This window comes from Hibiscus syriacus, unplaced genomic scaffold (genome assembly GCF_006381635.1).
Source record: "Hibiscus syriacus cultivar Baekdansim isolate YM2019G1 unplaced genomic scaffold, ASM638163v2 tig00110129_pilon, whole genome shotgun sequence".
NCBI classification, from domain to species: domain Eukaryota; kingdom Viridiplantae; phylum Streptophyta; class Magnoliopsida; order Malvales; family Malvaceae; genus Hibiscus; species Hibiscus syriacus.
The window spans coordinates 376,981-394,960 of record NW_024062602.1 but is presented as its reverse complement, the minus strand read 5'-3'; the positions used below and the strand labels follow the sequence as shown (position 1 = coordinate 394,960).

At 36.7% G+C, this 17,980-nt stretch overlaps 2 protein-coding genes across 2 annotated transcripts; one reads left to right on the top strand and one right to left on the bottom strand.

Annotated features, from left to right (window-relative positions):
• The first annotated feature begins 271 nt into the window (after window positions 1–271).
• On the top strand, window positions 272–14,092 carry LOC120215629 (histone-lysine N-methyltransferase ASHH2-like). Its single transcript, XM_039213260.1, has 19 exons — window positions 272–317; window positions 467–521; window positions 699–3,564; window positions 3,759–3,963; window positions 4,377–4,546; window positions 4,682–4,761; window positions 5,504–5,635; window positions 5,765–5,881; window positions 6,565–6,657; window positions 7,153–7,230; window positions 8,287–8,343; window positions 9,164–9,932; window positions 10,012–10,067; window positions 10,280–10,359; window positions 10,457–10,539; window positions 10,639–10,718; window positions 12,522–12,601; window positions 12,691–12,736; window positions 12,873–14,092. The coding sequence occupies exons 3-19, from the start codon at window positions 753–755 to the stop codon at window positions 13,974–13,976; spliced, it is 6,042 nt and encodes a 2,013-aa protein (XP_039069191.1). The 5' UTR covers window positions 272–317; window positions 467–521; window positions 699–752; the 3' UTR covers window positions 13,977–14,092.
• Window positions 14,093–14,876: 784 nt separating this feature from the next.
• LOC120215621 lies at window positions 14,877–17,542 on the bottom strand. The gene is made up of 6 exons (XM_039213256.1): window positions 17,455–17,542; window positions 16,463–17,152; window positions 16,300–16,408; window positions 15,837–16,062; window positions 15,290–15,372; window positions 14,877–15,069 (listed from the first exon to the last, which is right to left on the bottom strand). The coding sequence occupies exons 2-6, from the start codon at window positions 17,005–17,007 to the stop codon at window positions 14,989–14,991; spliced, it is 1,044 nt and encodes a 347-aa protein (XP_039069187.1). The 5' UTR covers window positions 17,008–17,152; window positions 17,455–17,542; the 3' UTR covers window positions 14,877–14,988.
• Window positions 17,543–17,980: the final 438 nt, after the last annotated feature.

The following is a 17,980-nucleotide window of genomic DNA, read 5'->3' as shown; positions in this document are numbered from 1 at the left end:
ATTCTAGTGGGTAGTGAAATACCCCTAAGAAACAGACGTGTCAGATGGGTGAACAAAGAGTATCGTTGTCCAAATCAAACTCGGCCTACAAAAGTAAGGAGGAAAGGTCAAGATTGATATTTTAATCTCTCATCTTCCTTCTTTCTTTTCCCTCTTTTTTGTTTTCTCCTCGTATTTTCTCTCTCATATTCCTTTTCCCCAAATAGGTCTATTTAAAAAATTCCATTCTTTTTTTTAATAAAAACATTTTTAAAAATATAAAACGACCTTTTTCTTCCTTTCTTCAACGGCCTTGTTTCTCTTCTCTCTAGCGAAGTGTATCTTTTTTTTCCCTTCACTTCTTTTTGTTAAATTTAATTTTTCTTCGTGGTTAATTTTTTCAATATATTATCCTTTTTCCCCCAATTATGTTTTTTATACGCATTAGTATTTAGATTCTGAGATGAAGGGTTTTTGGATTTTGCAGAGAAAGGGATTCTAGGGTTTTCTACGAGGTTCTTCTCAGAGAGAGCTTTGACAAGGTATGGCTTTATTTATTTATTTATTTATTATTAAGATTTTATTGGGAACGGTGTGATTAAAGCGAGCTAGGGAATTGTTGGCGGTGAATTTGAGGGTGCATTGTATTAGTGAATTGAATACGCTTGATTTTAATTATTGGATCAACTTTTTTCCCCTTTCTTCAACTTCTTATCTAGGTTTGGAGTAATGAGTTTGCTGCATTGTTGATAATTTGTTTCGAAACAACTGATATGGGTTCGTTTGGGAAAATGACTTTGGTTAACGAACCTTCGCTTGATGTTGCTGCTGAAGTGCAACATTGCTGCTCTGAGTCAATGGGGAAACTTGTCTCTGAGCAACGGGATTGTGTTGTGATTGATTCTAATGGGGATTGTGCTGGTAAGCCGGGTGAAGATGAAAACACTGGCTGCAAAAAATATGGAGATATTGATTACATAGTTGGAATAAAGGGTCAGGTCCCAATGGTGGGTTCGGGTATGATGGAACTGATGGGTGGTGAATGGTGTGCAAACTCAATCCATTTGAAGAAAAATTGGGGTGAAAAAGCCTACGCTACCTGTTTGAAAGAATTGACGGGTGATATGTGTGGTGATGGTGTGGTTAGTGTGGAAAATAATCAGGGTGAACTTATGGGTGATTCTGGTTTGAAGCAATTGATGAACAATAAAAATGACGATATTGTGGCTTGTTGTTTGGAAGATCAAGGTGAAAGTGTGAATGATTCTGATTTCTCAATTGGAAATCAAGGAGAGAAAGTGGATGATACTTTTCCAAAGGATTTGAGCGGTGATACATATGGTGATAGTACAGTTTGTTCCAATGGAAATCAGAGTGAGAATTTAGATGGTGCTGGCTTGAACAAATTGATTGGTGATATTTGTGGTGATACCGTGGTTTGCTTAAATGATAAGCAGGGTTCAAGATTTAATTGTTCTGTGCCAAAGGAATTAACTGGTCATTCTGATAGTACAGGTTATTCGAATGAAATTCAGTATGAAAATGTAGATTCTGGTTCAAATGAACTAAAGGGTGATAGCATTGGTGATCCTGGGGTCTGTTTGAATGAAAATCAGGGAAACATTGTTGTTCATGATTCAAAAACTGATATGTGCAGCAAGATATCGACTTCATGTTGTGCTGAGACAATTTCCAACTTACAACGAGCAGGTGATTCATTGGGTAGTTGCGACTGGCATAACCTGAAAGATCTGAGTAGCAGTGATATCTCATTGGAGAGTTCTACTATACCTATGGAAACTAGAATTACTGATAATTTATGCATTGAATTGTTGGCTTCACTCGTATCATTGAACACACAGCAGAATGAAAAAACTGATAATGTTAGTAGTCCATCAGGAGATGGTGTTGCAGAGGTTTCTGCGGGGACTTATGTTCCTGCGGGTACTAAGGTTGAGATATCCAGTGAAATAAGAAATGCTAAAGGAAAGGCCTACAACTTGAACAGGGATTCTTTTGAGCAAGGTGCAAACTGTCTTTCTGATAAACCAATTTATTTTTCATGTCAACCCATTGATGTTCTTGAAAATGGCTTGGCTGGGAGGTTGGATGCACCAGATCCTTTTAGGAAGGAGGCATGTGCTGCAATTAGTTCTAGCAGTTCAATTGACTGTTCTGGACAGAGAGAGAATGAAAGAAAGGATATTGCCAAGGTTGATTGTGTCTCAGAAACTAAAAAGTGTCCAGCCACATCTTCCTCTTCTCGAAGGAGCAGACAGAAAAGTAAATCAAGCCAAAAGGCTCCTGCGAAAAGGGGTGCTAGGAACTGCAGTAGCACAAAGCTGCAACTTCCACTTGAAAGTATCGAGTTCCTTTTCAAAGCTTCAAGAAGGAAGAGAAGCTGTTCATCAAAACCAGCTCGTTCTTCCACTTGGGGATTGTTGAATAACATTACAAAATTTCTTGAGCCATGTCCTTATCTTTTGTGTAATGGAGTGCAGAATCAAGAACCTTCCAAAGATAAGGGTCGTCGAAAAAGAAGCAAAAATCGAGCTGGAAAAAACAAAATAGAACCAAGTGGGCTAAATAACACTTCAACCAGTTGCCTACGTCTGAAGATTAAAGTGGGCAAGGATGTTGCTCCGAGTAATCTGAACACTTTGGTTGCAGAAGTGGTTGACCCGTCGGTTTCTGTTGGAACTTTTGGCAAGCATGGGAAGAAAAATGTTGTTGAAGATAAAGCAGGAGATCTGGGTAGTGAAATGCAGTTTCATTCCAAGGAGGACCAGGAAATGGTGGAAACATGCTCAGATGCTTTTGTTACGGAAGTAAAACTAGCAAACAAGGTTGTAAGGAGCTCTGAAAAACTTGAGAAGATTGCTGAATATGCTGCAGATAATTCCCCTGTAAGTCAGTCTGATGCAGTGGGTGAAGCATCTCAAGAAGCAATAGAAAACAAGTGCATGGATCCTGGAACTTCACTAGATTCAGAAGTAATCAATACAATTCCTGATACACAAGGTTTAATACATCTAGAAGAATCAGATGATATGGTTTTGAATACTTCTGGAGCTCTAGCTTCTCCTGGAGGTGTTAAGACTAGTAAGGGTAGCAAGAGGGGAAAGAAAAAGGATAATCATAGATCTACTGGTGCAGCCAGCATTGGGAAAGCTAAATCATCAAAGAGTCACCGAGGCGGGCAAAAAACAATAGATAATGGAATTGTCTCCTGCGAGGCTCTTACTACATCCCCTGCTGCAGATGCTTCAAGAGAGAATGGGCTTGGAATCACCAAAGAGGCTATAGGAAGTATGGATAAAGCTTGTTTCAGTCCTGATGTTCCAGATGCAAAGAGCACTAAGCATATCTCTTCTTCTAATCATAAATGTAATCAACTTTCCAAAAGTTCAAAATCTCAGGGAGCGAGCAAGGGAAAGTCCAGAATCTCTGATTCTGCGAGGAACACTAAAGGAAGTGCTTCTAAGAGGAGGGGAGATGAGTCAAAGTCAGTAAGTAAGAGCAAAGTAAAGGAGAAAGGTTCTGATGAAGAGATTGCAGCCAGAGTAGCAAAGAACCCAGTGACAGGTACTGGAACTTTAAAGATATGTGTAACTATTTCTTCCCTTCTCTGTTCTTATCATGTTATTATTGTTATTGATCTCTTCTACAATTTTCACACATTAGTTGTCATTCTTAGTCCTTGCCATTGTGATAAATTGATTCAGAATATAAGAAAATGGAGACTGTTTTAATTATTTTTGCAATAGTCGGTGCTGCAGGAAATCATATTTCAGATGATAATGAGGACTCAAATACTGGCAACAATATTGTACCTGCAGACGTGGTTAATGGTGACCTGGTACCAGATGGCATCATGCAGCAGCATACACAGCCTGATAATGCTTGGGTGCGTTGCGATGATTGTCATAAATGGCGTCGAATACCAGTTTCACTTGTAAAGTCAATTGATGAGGCATACCGTTGGTATCTATCATTTCATACATCTCTTTATCATCTTAGAATTATGTGAATTATTTATTAAATGCTGGTTTTTCCTTGTTTGTTTAGTTAGCTCTTAAATGTTTGAGAATAGTCAAAACGCATACCACATATTTGATACAGGAAGGATTGCTTGTTTAGTTTTATCCCCTTATCTTATGAACTGCAATGATCAGAGCCTAATGAAATACTCCAGCTTGTGGAAAGCTAATTTGGTGTTCTTGTAATGGTTGCAGTCTTCATAAACCATGGCATCGTATCATCTAATCAAATGCTTGCTTCTGTTTGAGCAATGTTAGATAATATGTTCTTCATTTCAAATGTGTTCTCATTTTGTATCTTTTCATAAGCTTAGGCAGGCTGATGCATGATATTAATTCTGTTTTGTCACTTGGAAGGGTCTGTGGCTATAACGTGGATAAAGCATTTGCTGATTGCTCAATCCATCAAGAGAAGTCCAATGCAGATATTAATACTGAGTTGGGCATATCAGATGCCGAGGAAGATGGTTGTGATGGTTTCAATAATAAGGAATTGGAAAAGGGAATTGAAAATAAATGTATGACAGGTATAGTGTTCACTATTTATGGCAAAACTGCATGAATGAGTGGAAGCTAGAGTTGTTTAAGTGTAATGATTATCTTTTTGCTCACTTCTTTCCTTTTCGATCTTCCCTTCTCAATTGCTTTCCAATCTATTGCAGCATCTGCACCTTCGCATTTTTGGCGTATTAATAGTAACCAATTTTTGCATCGTGGCCGAAAAACACAAACCATTGATGAGGTTTGATTCTGAATCTAACTTTTTCTTTTTCTTTTTGAAGGTAGAGTCTGAATCTAACTTGATTTCATTATAGGTTGTTTTAATGGTAATAATGATTAGGGGCACCATGAGTTTATCTGGGAGTGGAAGCTTATTAATCTTTTCAGGTCTTGTAAATCATTTTTATTCCCACCTTTGCCTCCTATAGATTTTATGCTGACATGATAAATTTGTGTGATATTATAATGTAGTTTTTATTTATTGAAACTACATTAAAATTATCATGAGTTCACTGTGTCAGCATATGCACTACTGATGGGTGGGACCCTCTTTGGCTTCATCTTCTTACTTTAGTGGGAGGGGGGTTGTGTTGTGAAGTACTTCCTATGTTTTAAGTGCTTTGTTACCTTCTTCAGTTATTGTTTATTGTCTGGGCCTCTAGGTCTAGGCATCACAAATAAGGTTAGTGTTTTTGAATTACTTAGTATCCCCTTCTAAAATCTTGTTGAAGGTAGAATTTGATCCCATGTCTTGGGTGCTAAACTTTACAAGTTAAACTGGTTGATTCCCCTATTTCCTTACTGTGTAAAAAGATTAAGCATATAATATACACTTTAGTTGAATTGGAGAAAAGAGGAATTTAAATTATTATCTTTTATCTCTGATTCCGTTCTTCATTTCCAGGTTGATAGCTTTTGTGGTTATATTGTTTGGGCTTTTTTTTCTTCTTCCGTTATTAACATTTCAGTTAAATTTTAAGCAGATAATGGTTTGTCAGTGCAAAAGACCTCCAGACGGGAAGCTTGGTTGTGGGGATGAATGCCTAAATCGGATGCTGAACATTGAATGTGTCAAAGGCACCTGTCCTTGCGGGGACCTCTGTTCAAATCAACAGGTTCTTCACTGCTTTTAGTAGATGTAATTGTTATGCAGTTTATTTTATGTTGTGTGTTTCTAACATCTAAGGGGCCCCTGTTTTTTTTGGAAAAGAACGTTATTTTATTCCAAATGTTTATTTTTGCAGTTCCAGAAGCGAAAATATGCAAAAATGAAGTGGGACAGATTTGGTAAGAAGGGTTTCGGACTGAGGATGCAAGAGAATATATCTGCTGGTCATTTCCTTATTGAATATGTTGGAGAGGTAACATACGATTTATTTTCTAGTACTTCATTCTCTTTGATCATGACAGGCTTGTTGAAATTATAATCAAATTCATGTTATGGCTATTTGGGTCTGATTTTTATAATTGTTTAAGTAAATGGGCCTTTAAAGTAAACTGCAGAACACTGTTCTGCTAAAAACACCTAATGTATTGTCAAATGAATTTTCTGAATAAGTATGCCTAAAGCATTGTTATGCCTTGTCATGGTGAGCTTCATTATTTAGTTTATATAATGCATGCACTGCATTGTCTGAAGCAGTAAAGTTTACTTCTTTTAAACATTCTTCAATGGGAATTAAGTGATCATATCATAGGGGAAGGATAGAGTTGGGTGTTTCTAGTTCTTATTGTGTTCCCTTGTTCAAGTCATTTGTTACTATGTTGACTGTTGATCTTTTTTGCAAGCCATTTTCCAAACCCAAATAGCAAGCTGACCGATCCTTTTCATACTCATCTGAAAGTTTCTCAAAGTTTTTTTTGCTTTCAGAAGCGACATTTGTTGTACAATAAAGAAATTCATATTTGTTGAAGGCTAGTTGTTGTCTAATCCATAATACATGTAGAATGGGGCAGTATGTTATGCTGATTGTATATTTGTGGTCACTTTATTTATATATATATGTATAATTATATGTGGTATATGAATTATTTGGTTCATCAGGTGCTTGATATGCAAGCTTATGAGGCTCGGCAGAAGGAGTATGCTTCTAGGGGTCAGAGGCATTTCTATTTCATGACATTGAACGGCAGTGAGGTTCGGATAATATCCTTTACCACTAATATTTTACTAACGTTATGACTATCAAATAGAATACAACACTGATAGTACAAAAGGCTGTAGCAAGTGAAGAAAGTTTATCTGTTTCCTGCCTGTATTTGGTTTTGTTATTTAACTATTAATTACTAACTAAATGTATGTGTACATAGCTAGAAACTTAAGTTTATTGCTTATTTACACTGTCGATTTTATTTATTGTTCATGGTGAAACCTTTGTATCTCGAAAATTACTTTGTAGAAACTGAGGCGCTTCCTCGCTGCTTTAGCTCCGCCTTTTGAGTTCACAGTTTATTTGCTTTTTCAGCCCCATGTTTACTCATGCTTGTAACTATCCATCTGTCCTGAATAATGTTTTCATTTAGTTTTCCCCCATTTCTTCTGTTTATCAATTAGAGCTATTATGCTGTATTTTTTCCTGTCAATTTATTACTTTGATTGTCCAGTTTCAAGGATATCGTTTCTTCCTTCCAGGTAATAGATGCATATGTCAAAGGAAATTTGGGGCGTTTCATCAACCATAGCTGTGATCCGAATTGTCGTACCGAAAAGGTGAATGTTCATACGAGGTTTTTGTTCTCATATCGTTTAATAAGAAGCTTGATTTATTTCCCAACAAAGCTAATTTAAATATGATTCTAATAATGTGTGTACCATATTAGGATGAGATATGAACAATAGAATCTCTTCGTGGAATGTCTCCTTTCCACCTTTTTGTTGTCAAGGGTGGCGCACTAGGCACTTAAATCCCTTATATTGGCTCAAGCTCAAGTCACAACAAAGCGCTAGCCTAACTGAAGTAAAGCGCAATATATATGAGTTTTTGTAATATATATATATAAACACTCTACAGTGGAGTCTAGTTTTCTACAAAACTTACAATTTTTTATTGGTCTATATGCGTGATTTTCTTATGGTTAATGTTTGTTGCTGAATGCTCAAATATTATGAAGCATAGAGTTTGAGGTATATATTAAATGAAAAAAAAAGTTAAAAAAAATTAAAGAGAAATTCAATCATGTGGGCTATTTTTTATGCCTATCGCCTCACAAAAAGTGTGCCTAAGCGTGCGCCTGATCAAAGGGTCTGGCCTGAAGGATCTGAGGTGCTGGTGGGCCTAGAGATGCCCTGACAACACTGTTCCACATCCTGTAATGCAACAATAACTCCACTATATGGAACATGGTTTAAAAACTAGGTTGATAAGCTTATTTTGTGGGTTGCTGTTACAAACTTTTCTTTTTGAATTTGATTTGCCAAATCTGCTGCTATCATGGCCATCTTTTCCCTTTTAGATTTTGTTCATTTACTGATCATGACTTCAAACAATTTTTTGATATTAATAATATATCAGTATGATCACTAAATCTTCTCCTTTAAAAAAAATGATAACTAAATGTCAGATTATAAGGGTGCAATAAACCAGCTGCTTGATTTGTCTCTCTTGCTGACCTATGTGCCTTTCTATGTCTGATACGGCCAACTACCTTGGGATTTGTCTGCATAGGTCATTTGGTCAATCATATTTTGATGTTTTTCATGTTTATGTTTCCTGAGTATAAATATGGCTAACCTTGTTTCCATTGTTTTTGTCTTTCTCATGAGCAGTGGATGGTGAATGGTGAAATTTGTATTGGACTATTCACATTGAGAGATATAACGAAGGTAAGCTTGCAGAGTATGCTGTTGATGCCAATCATTCCTGTTATATGGCATCTTGCAATTGCTTTTCTTTTTTCTGGTTTGCTTCACACATACAACTCAAATATCATATAACTGATCTGCTGAATTCCTTTAAATTGAGACAGTTGAGACCTTAAGCTCCTGGTCCAATTTCCTTGCTCAAGTCTTAAAAAGTTTTGAACTTTTTTATTTTTCAAACGTTAACCCCAAAATGTAGTTTTGTTCAGCCTGATTACTTAGTCCGCTGCAAGCCCTATTAATAGATTTATATTAGTTTTTTTTAAGGTTATGGCAGATATTAGTTGGCCAGCCTTTTATCGAGTCTTATGATTAGTTCATGCTACAATACTTTGTGGAGGGTGGAATACAAAGATTAATGCTCAAATGCCTATTCTAGAAGCATGTCCTCATAACGAGACAGAAATACTTAATAAGTTGATCAATATACATCAGAGTAGCCATGCATCATTTCTTGAAACTCCCAAATGTCTTAAAATTTATTGCATTTGTAGTATCCTTTCTGTTGGATATTTAGATAAACCAGAAACAGAAGTAAAGCTTCAAGAGTCAAGCGAGTAGTCTTGAGGCCTCACTCGAGCAAGCAGAATCTGATGTTTAAGCAGAAAATTTTTGGAGGGTATGGGGCACATGGACTGACCTTGAATAAATTGCTCTTATGTTATCCCATACCTTCGTATACATATATGTATTTTTGTTTGCATCTCTCTCTTTGTGTGTCTTCTTTCTGTTACATGCATGAGAAATCATCTTATATATGTGACAAGCTTGGTATATTTGTTAGGGTGAAGAGGTTACATTTGATTACAACTATGTGAGGGTTTTTGGAGCTGCTGCAAAAAAATGTCATTGCGGTTCACCTCATTGTCGGGGTTACATAGGCGGTGATCCACTTAGTGCTGAAGTAATTGTTCATGATGATTCAGATGAAGAATCTCCCAAACCTATGATATTTGAAGATGGTGAAACTTGGACTGGTTCTAAAGCAGTTATATCTAGATCGAATTCCTTTGATGGTGCAGCAATGCAATCCGTGGAGAGTGTAATAACTGATGGTGTAGGAAAGTTCGAGAATGTGAAAGAAGCCAAGGATTCTGTGAGCCGTTCTACTTCTGCCACATCTGAATTGAACAGTTCAGTTCAAACTGAGAAAATCCAATTAGCCATTCTGCCAGATGAAGCTTTGCCTGTGGCAGTTCCCTGTGAAGCTGTTCAGGCAGATTGTAACGGGGAACAAAAAGCTATCAACAAAATCTCTTGTTCCATTCAGAAATCAGATGCTTCTCTAAATATGTCAGATAACAAATTATCTTCTGATATTATTGATGCTAATAAGAAGTCCAAGCCTGATACATCAGAAGGCAAAAAGGTTCCTGCAAAATCACGCACCCTGATGAAGATTTCTCGTTCATCCGGCTCCGCTAACAAGGGGAAAATTAGTAGTAATTCTCTGCATGGAAATAAGGCTCAGATAACATCCAACAAATCACAAGTGCCAACTGTCAAACCCAGAAAATTCTCAGAAAATTCAAGTACTGGCCGTTTTGAAGCAGGTTAAGAAATCTATTATTTTAAAATGAGACTGTTCTGTAGTCTTCTATGTTACTGATGCATGCAATTGAATGCTTGCAGTGGAGGAGAAACTTAATGAGTTGCTGGATTCTGAAGGGGGAATAACAAAACGGAAGGTTAGTAACATCAAAATCAGGCATTTAGTTTTTAGATGAGAAAATTTTTCTTGTTTCTCATCATTTTTACTAGCTTTTTGTGTGCTTTGGCATCTTCTTCAAGTCATACTAAGATGACCCTTTGATGTGGAAATTTTGTGTATTGCATCATAATTCTTTATTTCTGATCTTTATACCTGATCATGTTCATTGGACATTCTGATTTGTGACAGGATGCATCTAAAGGCTACTTGAAGCTTCTACTTCTCACAGCTACTTCTGGTGATGGTAGCAGTGGGGAAGCAATTCAGAGGTAAACATAGTTTCTCTTCATTTAGATGCCTCGTTACAGTATATTTTGTGCTCATACCGTGTAAGTTACCAATCTTTGATTCTACCTTATTATGCAGCAATCGAGAGCTTTCAATGATTCTTGATGCACTTTTGAAAACAAAATCAGGACATGTGCTAACCGACATAATTAACAAGAATGGTATTCTTCCCAACTTTTGCTGCACAGCATCCAGTGATGAATGGTACGCTGCAATTGCATCTCTGCATTCAAATAAATTACTGTTGCTTTGGTTTTCAGGTTTGCAGATGCTACACAACATATTGAAGAAATATAGAAGGGACTTCAAAAAGATTCCGATTCTTCGAAAGCTTCTAAAGGTGCAGTGTCGAAACTGTGTTGTTGCATTGTTATGTCGTGTGGGTTATATAATGATATTTGTGAATATTCATGTCATTTCTATTATTGATTCTCGGAATATCAGGTGAATCATAGTTTTTGAACTGAATGGTAGTAAAAGGATATGCTTCCTTTTTCTATTTTCAGAGAGAAATTAAGGAAAACATTCATTATAATGGGTTAAGTGCTTTCTTTTAATAGTAATATTCAACATTTGAATTAGCTGCATTTTACTGCTCAATGAAATGGCATCAATTCTTAAGTTGGTTCACGTGGAGAGGGAGAAAGAAGATGCCTACAGGAAAAGTAGTGAGCCTGCATGTGCTTTAGTGGGCTCGAAGGATTATTATAATGATTTCCCCATGTTGGATGGTCGGGTTGAGTCAAGGGTGGTGGAGGATGGAATTCAAGATGGCCTTTCTTACAACTGTGCATACATAAATCCAAAGGGTAACGCAAGGCAGTACATGAGACCTAAGGTGGGTTTTGGTAACAAATATAGATCTAAACAATTTTTTCAAGGGAATTTTACATCTCCCAAAAGAAAGTTTAGAGGTTTCCGAAGCAAGAGCCATCAGAGTAAGGTGCAGTGGGAGGATGAGGTGTCTGTTATTGAAGGCAGATTCATTTATGAATCTGATTTTCCAGCATTGGGGCAGTCTCAACAGAAGGATGCGATCAATTCCTTGCCATTTGGGAAAGAATTGGGTTGTGAGTCTAATGGCTCAGTAGTGTATCTGATGTCGGAAGACTATGGCGGGGAAGGAGTAGAAGTTTCAGGTGATCTGCATCATGCTTTTTGTTTGGAGCTGGAAGTTCGGATGGTCTTTGCCGACTCCGTGGCTTTTTTTTGAGTTAGAAGTTGGCTTATATGGTTTTAGTCAGCTGTCACCCTTGGCTTTTATTATGGTTGTTTTGTTTGTTTGGGAGTCTATCGGGCCACGTTTAGGTTTTTAGTTTGGCCAGTCTGTTTTTTAGGCTGTTGTTGTTGCTTTGTTGGATTAGGCTGGTTCTGGTAGGATTGTTTGAGGCTGTTTTTGGTGTTTTGTTTATTTTGGGGGTGGCTCCCTGGTTGTATCGTGTATTTTCTATGGTTAATAAAATCCTAAGGTACTCTTTTCCTCCTTCCGCTGATTAAGGAGCTTCTCTATAAGCTCCTTTAATCATGAAGGGGGTTTTTAACGAGGCCTTCAATTCCTATAAAAAAAAAAGAAAAAAAATAGTTTTGGCAGCAGACAGTTCACCTGTAATTCTAGATTGAGTTATGAAAATCTGCTGCTGCATGGTTAAGTCAAGTGATAGAGCGGTTAGATCATCCTTTGTGTTCCTCTTTTGCATTATTGTCTTTTGTGGATAATATTCACCTTCATTTAAGCACAAAGGATATTACTTACGCTGCTCTTTCTGGATGGTAAATGGTGATCCCCAAGGGCAAGGTTTCTTTATGTTGGAGAAAATTTGAAAAAGAAAACAGAGGGCAATATGAATGCCTTTGTCTAGTCTGCCACTACATTTCATGGAAAAGAAGCACCGCATAAGATTCATCTAATGTATATGTGCATTCTGTATCTGTTGTGTGTGTGTTAGCATGAATTGTCTGATTATCTCATTTTTTTGGATAATACAAGAAGGTTGCAGTTAGGTCCAGCACAGAGTCGTCATTCTTAAGCTGGTATATGGAACTTAAAGTTATGATGATAAAGTGTCATGAGAACTTGAAATTAGATACCAAAGTTCTCTGGAAATATGACAAGAGTAAAGTTTGCAACTTACTTTTTCTGCAGGTTTTAGAGTATTTGGCAGGGCGGGGAATACTTACTCAGGAGCATATTAATGGAGGTCCTTACTGCCCTGGAAGGGAGAGGTTAGAGAATATAACTGAGTTTTGTTTTTGATTGAAATTGATTGTCTTTTCTATATCTTTACTCGAAAACTATGCTTTTTTTCATGCAGCTTTAGGGATTCGATACTGTCATTCACAGAGCATGATGACAAACAGGTATCGACTTGACATTTCATATAATATTCACTTTTGTTAATAGTATAGTTTCTGTATCTTGCTATCTGTGGACTATACTTCTTTTCGTAATGGCTTTTTCTTGGTTGAATTTTATATCTATGATCAAACCTTACAGGTCCATCAAATAGCCCGGAATTTTCGAGATAAGTGGATTCGAAAACCTGTCAGAAAACATGGCTACAGGGACAAGGATGAGGGCAGGATGGAATTTCACAGGGTTTCAGCATCTCACAATCATTGGCGTGACCAGGCCATACGATCTTCTGAAGCAATTAATTGTGTCGCACAATCTGTGGCTCGAACAACATCAACAGATACTTCCACCAGGGAGGGCGGTTCCTCATCATTAGCTGGTGCTTCCCAAGTCAATGGTGCCAGAATTCGCAAGCGTAAAAGCCGCTGGGATCAGCCAGCGGATCCAGAGAAAATTGATTCTCAGTCACCAAAGAAACTCAAATGTAGCACGTTATCGCCTTTGGGTCAAGCAACATCAGATCATACAGAGAAGATGAACAGTGGGGATAACAAAGTAAATTTTTGCAAAGGTGAATCTACTAATATTGATAATGTGAATCAAAGTTTTCAGCAGGATGCTCCACCAGGGTTCTCTCCTCTCAATACATCTTTGGTTTCACCTGCTGCTCCGACTGCTACAGATTTCCCTCAACCAAAAGTTTGTCCGTTGAAGTTTCCCGATGTGGTTGTTGCTCATCCGCAGAAGAGATTCATTTCCCGTTTTCCGGTTTCATATGGAGTACCACTCCCCTTTCTGCAGCAGTTTGGATCAGCACAAGATGAAAGTTCAGAAACTTGGAGGATAGCCCCTGGCATGCCTTTCCACCCATTTCCGCCTTTGCCTCCATGTCCCCCTGATAAGAAAAACATTCAACCCGCTTCTCCTGCTAATTCCATCGGCACGAGTGCCGACGCAAAAGAAGGGCAACAGGACAGTCGTCGACCTGTCACCAGTTATTCCTTTGAAAGCATTCCAAGCACAGCTGGTGGAAACCACCCAGAGTCTGATATTTCAGGTACTAACATCCAACAGACATTCAAAAGAACAAGAGAATCATCGTATGATTTGGGTAAGAAGTATTTCAGACAACAGAAAAGAAAAAGACTGCCCTGGGATAAATCGGAAATCAACTGCTGCATAGATGTAGGACATGTAAACAATGAGCCCAGAAATTCATGTTATTCAGATGATATAAACCAGTAGAGTTGGAGTGGGAGTGAAGGTCGCAATGATTTTTGTCTGTAATCATTACCGACCCAAATCAACATTGATTTATAGAAAAAAAAAATCTAAATTCTGATAACTGAAATTTTCTTCCATTTTAATTCTTTCATACATTTGATGTATTTTCCTTCAATTCTTTGTTTCCTGGGTCTAACTTTCAGTGGAAATGTGCAACTCTATTCGATGACCTACTTGTGAAGGTAATTAATCACAGGTTCTTTGTGATAATGGTGTTTGCCTTGTTGCAATTTTTAGAGATTATCTTATAATTATTGAAGGTTTGGTTAGTAAAACTCAAGATTTAGTTCACATGTCATGACAGTTTTCTTCATGAGACGATGTAATGACGAAACTCTCGGCACCAACTTAATGTTCGTCATGCCTGAATTCATCAACCGAAGGAAACTGTTATCAAGATCAACCAAAACTCTTCCACCAATTTCGGTTAAGAAGATCCGTAAGCTTCTCCTGTTGGTTACAATCTCAGTCACGTAAAGGCATATTATTGTAAATACTTGTACATGTGAATAATGGAGTTTCGATCAATGATCCATATAATCTTATACGCTCGAGTTTATCATCTAAGTCAGCCTGCAAAATAACTTAAAAAAATGTCAGTGACAAGTTTTTTTTCCTTTTCATTTACTCTATTGGATTATTGTATTTGTATGGAGTTTCAACTTTTCTTTGTATATATAGTTTAGATTTAACTAATGTAGGTTGATAGTTGACAACTAAATTAAAGCATATAAACTCGATTAAAACTATAGACGTAGATATATATATATATTAACCTTTCAAATATTTCAAGGTTCGAATGATAATACGGACACAAGCGCACTACATCAAGCAACCTAATATGCAGCAACATTACGACAACAACGGCCATGGCTGCCAAAGGAGAACAACAGTTAGACAGGAGAAGGGCTACATTTCACAGTGTTTCATCAAAATACGACTGGAAGCAATATACATCAGTCTGCTCGGCATGCTATACAATCTCTGGTCTGTCAAAGCCCTTCAAATACAACGAGTCCATCCATGGTTGAAATGCACCTTCGTGAGCTGTATTCTAGGGAAAAAAACAACACAACCATACAAATTAGAAGCTTTGGCCAACAAAACACTAGTTTCATTGTTCATATAGATTTTTGCTTATAGATGTTGATACTAAGCCAGTGTCTCCTTTCTTCCCCAGCTCTGGTTTTTGCTACAAACAATAATGTTAAGCATCTAAAAAAGGCTTTGGCTGGATGAAAATGTTGATGTACCAATGATGATTAAGCACTTACCTTCAACCAAAAGAAAAATCCACGCAAGAGATATAAAACTTTACGTCGATCTTCCCTGAATTCTTCAACTTTAATATTTAGTTCTGCAAGAGTAACAAACATGACGATTAAAGCAAATACTTTTTTTCAGAATTTCATGTTTTTGTGACTGAATAAATACTGAAATTACAGAAGGAAACAGTTATCAAGCTCAATAAGTCCAGCTCAACCAAAACTACGTAAGGAACCAAAGCAAAATAGTCTTGCAAAATCTGAAGTGAAACTGAAAATGAAGGAAGAACCACTGAAAAATCACTTGTTACATCTTTGATGAGGAATATCAGATGGCAGTCTTGTAAAAGTAAACATAACATCGTATTACAACAAGGCAGTGGAATGACAAAAAAATCAACTGAGAATGCACAGAAAAGACCCTTATCGATCATAATTTAAGATTCCAGGAATCAAGTAACATTACAACACCCAGTTACTAAAACAGATAAGACATGCAATTTACGTCTTTATAATAAACAAAAAGAAACAAAAACTTTGGAGAAATCAAACTTACCTTTGTACCAATCAAGGTATGATTTTCCTTTAGTTTTGGTTGAATATGATTTCATTCTTCCATGGCGCAACTCTTTAACACCCTGCACTGGTTTTCTTTTGGTTACTTCTCGCCAAAGATTGTCAAGCTCCTTTCCATTATAAGGAATTTTAAGAAGATCCATGAGATTCTCCCTGAACTGAGACGGACTAGAATCTCTGATACCATTCCCACACTCTTCACCAACCTGTTTTTATTTTTTTATTTTTAAAGAAAACAAGAAACAGTAAAAGAATCAGCAACATGCAAAGCTGAAGGAAAAAGAAAAACACTAGAAAACCCTTTCTCAAACATCCAGATAAGGTTAGAGCCTACCAAATTATCTTAAGCCTAGATGTATCTGGTGTTATGTTCATTTTAGTTTTTCTGCTTTACCCAAAAAAATAAAGGAAATAAGATCAAAAGGAAAATATTATATGCATACAAAGCATTTTGATGGTACAAATGGCATATAATCTCCTTCAAGTAAAGGCATATTATCCAATGTAAATACTTCTACTTCAGGACAACTTCCATCATTTTTGTGATGTGTACTTGTATGACACTTATCATTTCCCAGTTCAGGATTCATGCCAGACTTATCAAAAGAATCTGGAACCTCAGGCTGGCTTTCAACTTTCACAACAACATTCATCAACTTCGAGGATCCTTCACTTGATTTACAAGAAACTGGATCAGCCTCAGCTCCCTCTTCTAGTTCGTCTTCATCAACTCTCTTTCTTTTCTGACCGGGAACATCTCCTAAACTTTTCTTACCCTCTTCATCTCCAATCTCCAAAGATTTCTTTGTAGTTTTTGGTGTACCACCCCTTGCTTTCCCCGAAAAGCAACCGGAATTTTCTGGAACCTTAGCCTTTTCTCTTTTCGAATTACTCATAAAATTTCTCTGTCCATCCACATCCTCAAGAGACTCTCCTTCCTTTTCCTCATACCTAAGTACAATTGAGACATCGGAATTAAATGCAAGTTCAACCGAGTATGATTCCCCAAACTCATCCCGTTTTAAATTATCAATGAAAAAAGCATACTGAGGATTCTTTAGCTCCTCCTCCTCCTCATCAGCATCACCAACAGAACGATAACGAAACTGCTCTAGATTGCTAAAATATTGTCCATGTTCGGAATCTTCCATGTCAATTTCACAATAGTGATCAGTGTTCTCCTTTTTCAAATTCCCCACTAATACTACTATAACCAGGCCTAAGACTTCAGAAAATGCCAGAATTTTTCTTCAACAGACTATCAAGCATCATAGCATGTAACATTCTTCAGTATCCCTATTAAAATAAAAATAGAAAAATTAAAAGAAAGAAAAATAAAGAATCGCTCCGGTTTGCTCTCAGTTTTCTTTCCAGGTCATGCATGGTGCTATAAGAACCAAAGAGTGAAGATTTAATTTCCTAACAAAAAAAGAAGAAGAAAGAAATAATTTATTCCCTTCATAAAATTGATACGAGTAAACGAAGCAAGTTTTGGTTTTAAGGGGGAAAGGAGACAAAAATGCAAGAACAAACGTAGTAAATCTGTCTATACAAATGATTTTGTTAATTTTTCTCAGCAAACAAACACAAGAACTTACCGGAAAGTTGAGAGTGTTGCTTAGTTTACTTTGGATATCTCATTTCTAGCATTTGTTTAGTAAAATAGGCATGAACTGGGACTCTGACAGCAGAGTTGAAAATAAGAAATTGTGAATTAAATTGGAACTTAATAACCGCTTCTTTTCATTGGTTTCTAATGGGCTTACATCACCTTGAATTTGACCCAATTTTAATAAATAATATTTTTTTAATAATTATGAAGGATTACAAGATTATTATTTTTTGTTATTGGCAGTCTACAAACACAATTTTTTTTAATTCTAAATCTTTTAAAAAATAACATTTATATTTACTATTGAAAACACTTAATGAGTTCAATAAACAATACTTAAAAATTCTGTTAAGTGTGCTTCACGGGATGTATACGGACATACAAACTAATATAAGGTTAAAAAACAAAAAGATCACGACGCTACCGAAAATTTAATAAGAACTATAATAAAATCGGTTGGACGCGACCAAAAATGTTGACATACTTATAATATTGTAGGTTGAAACCATGAA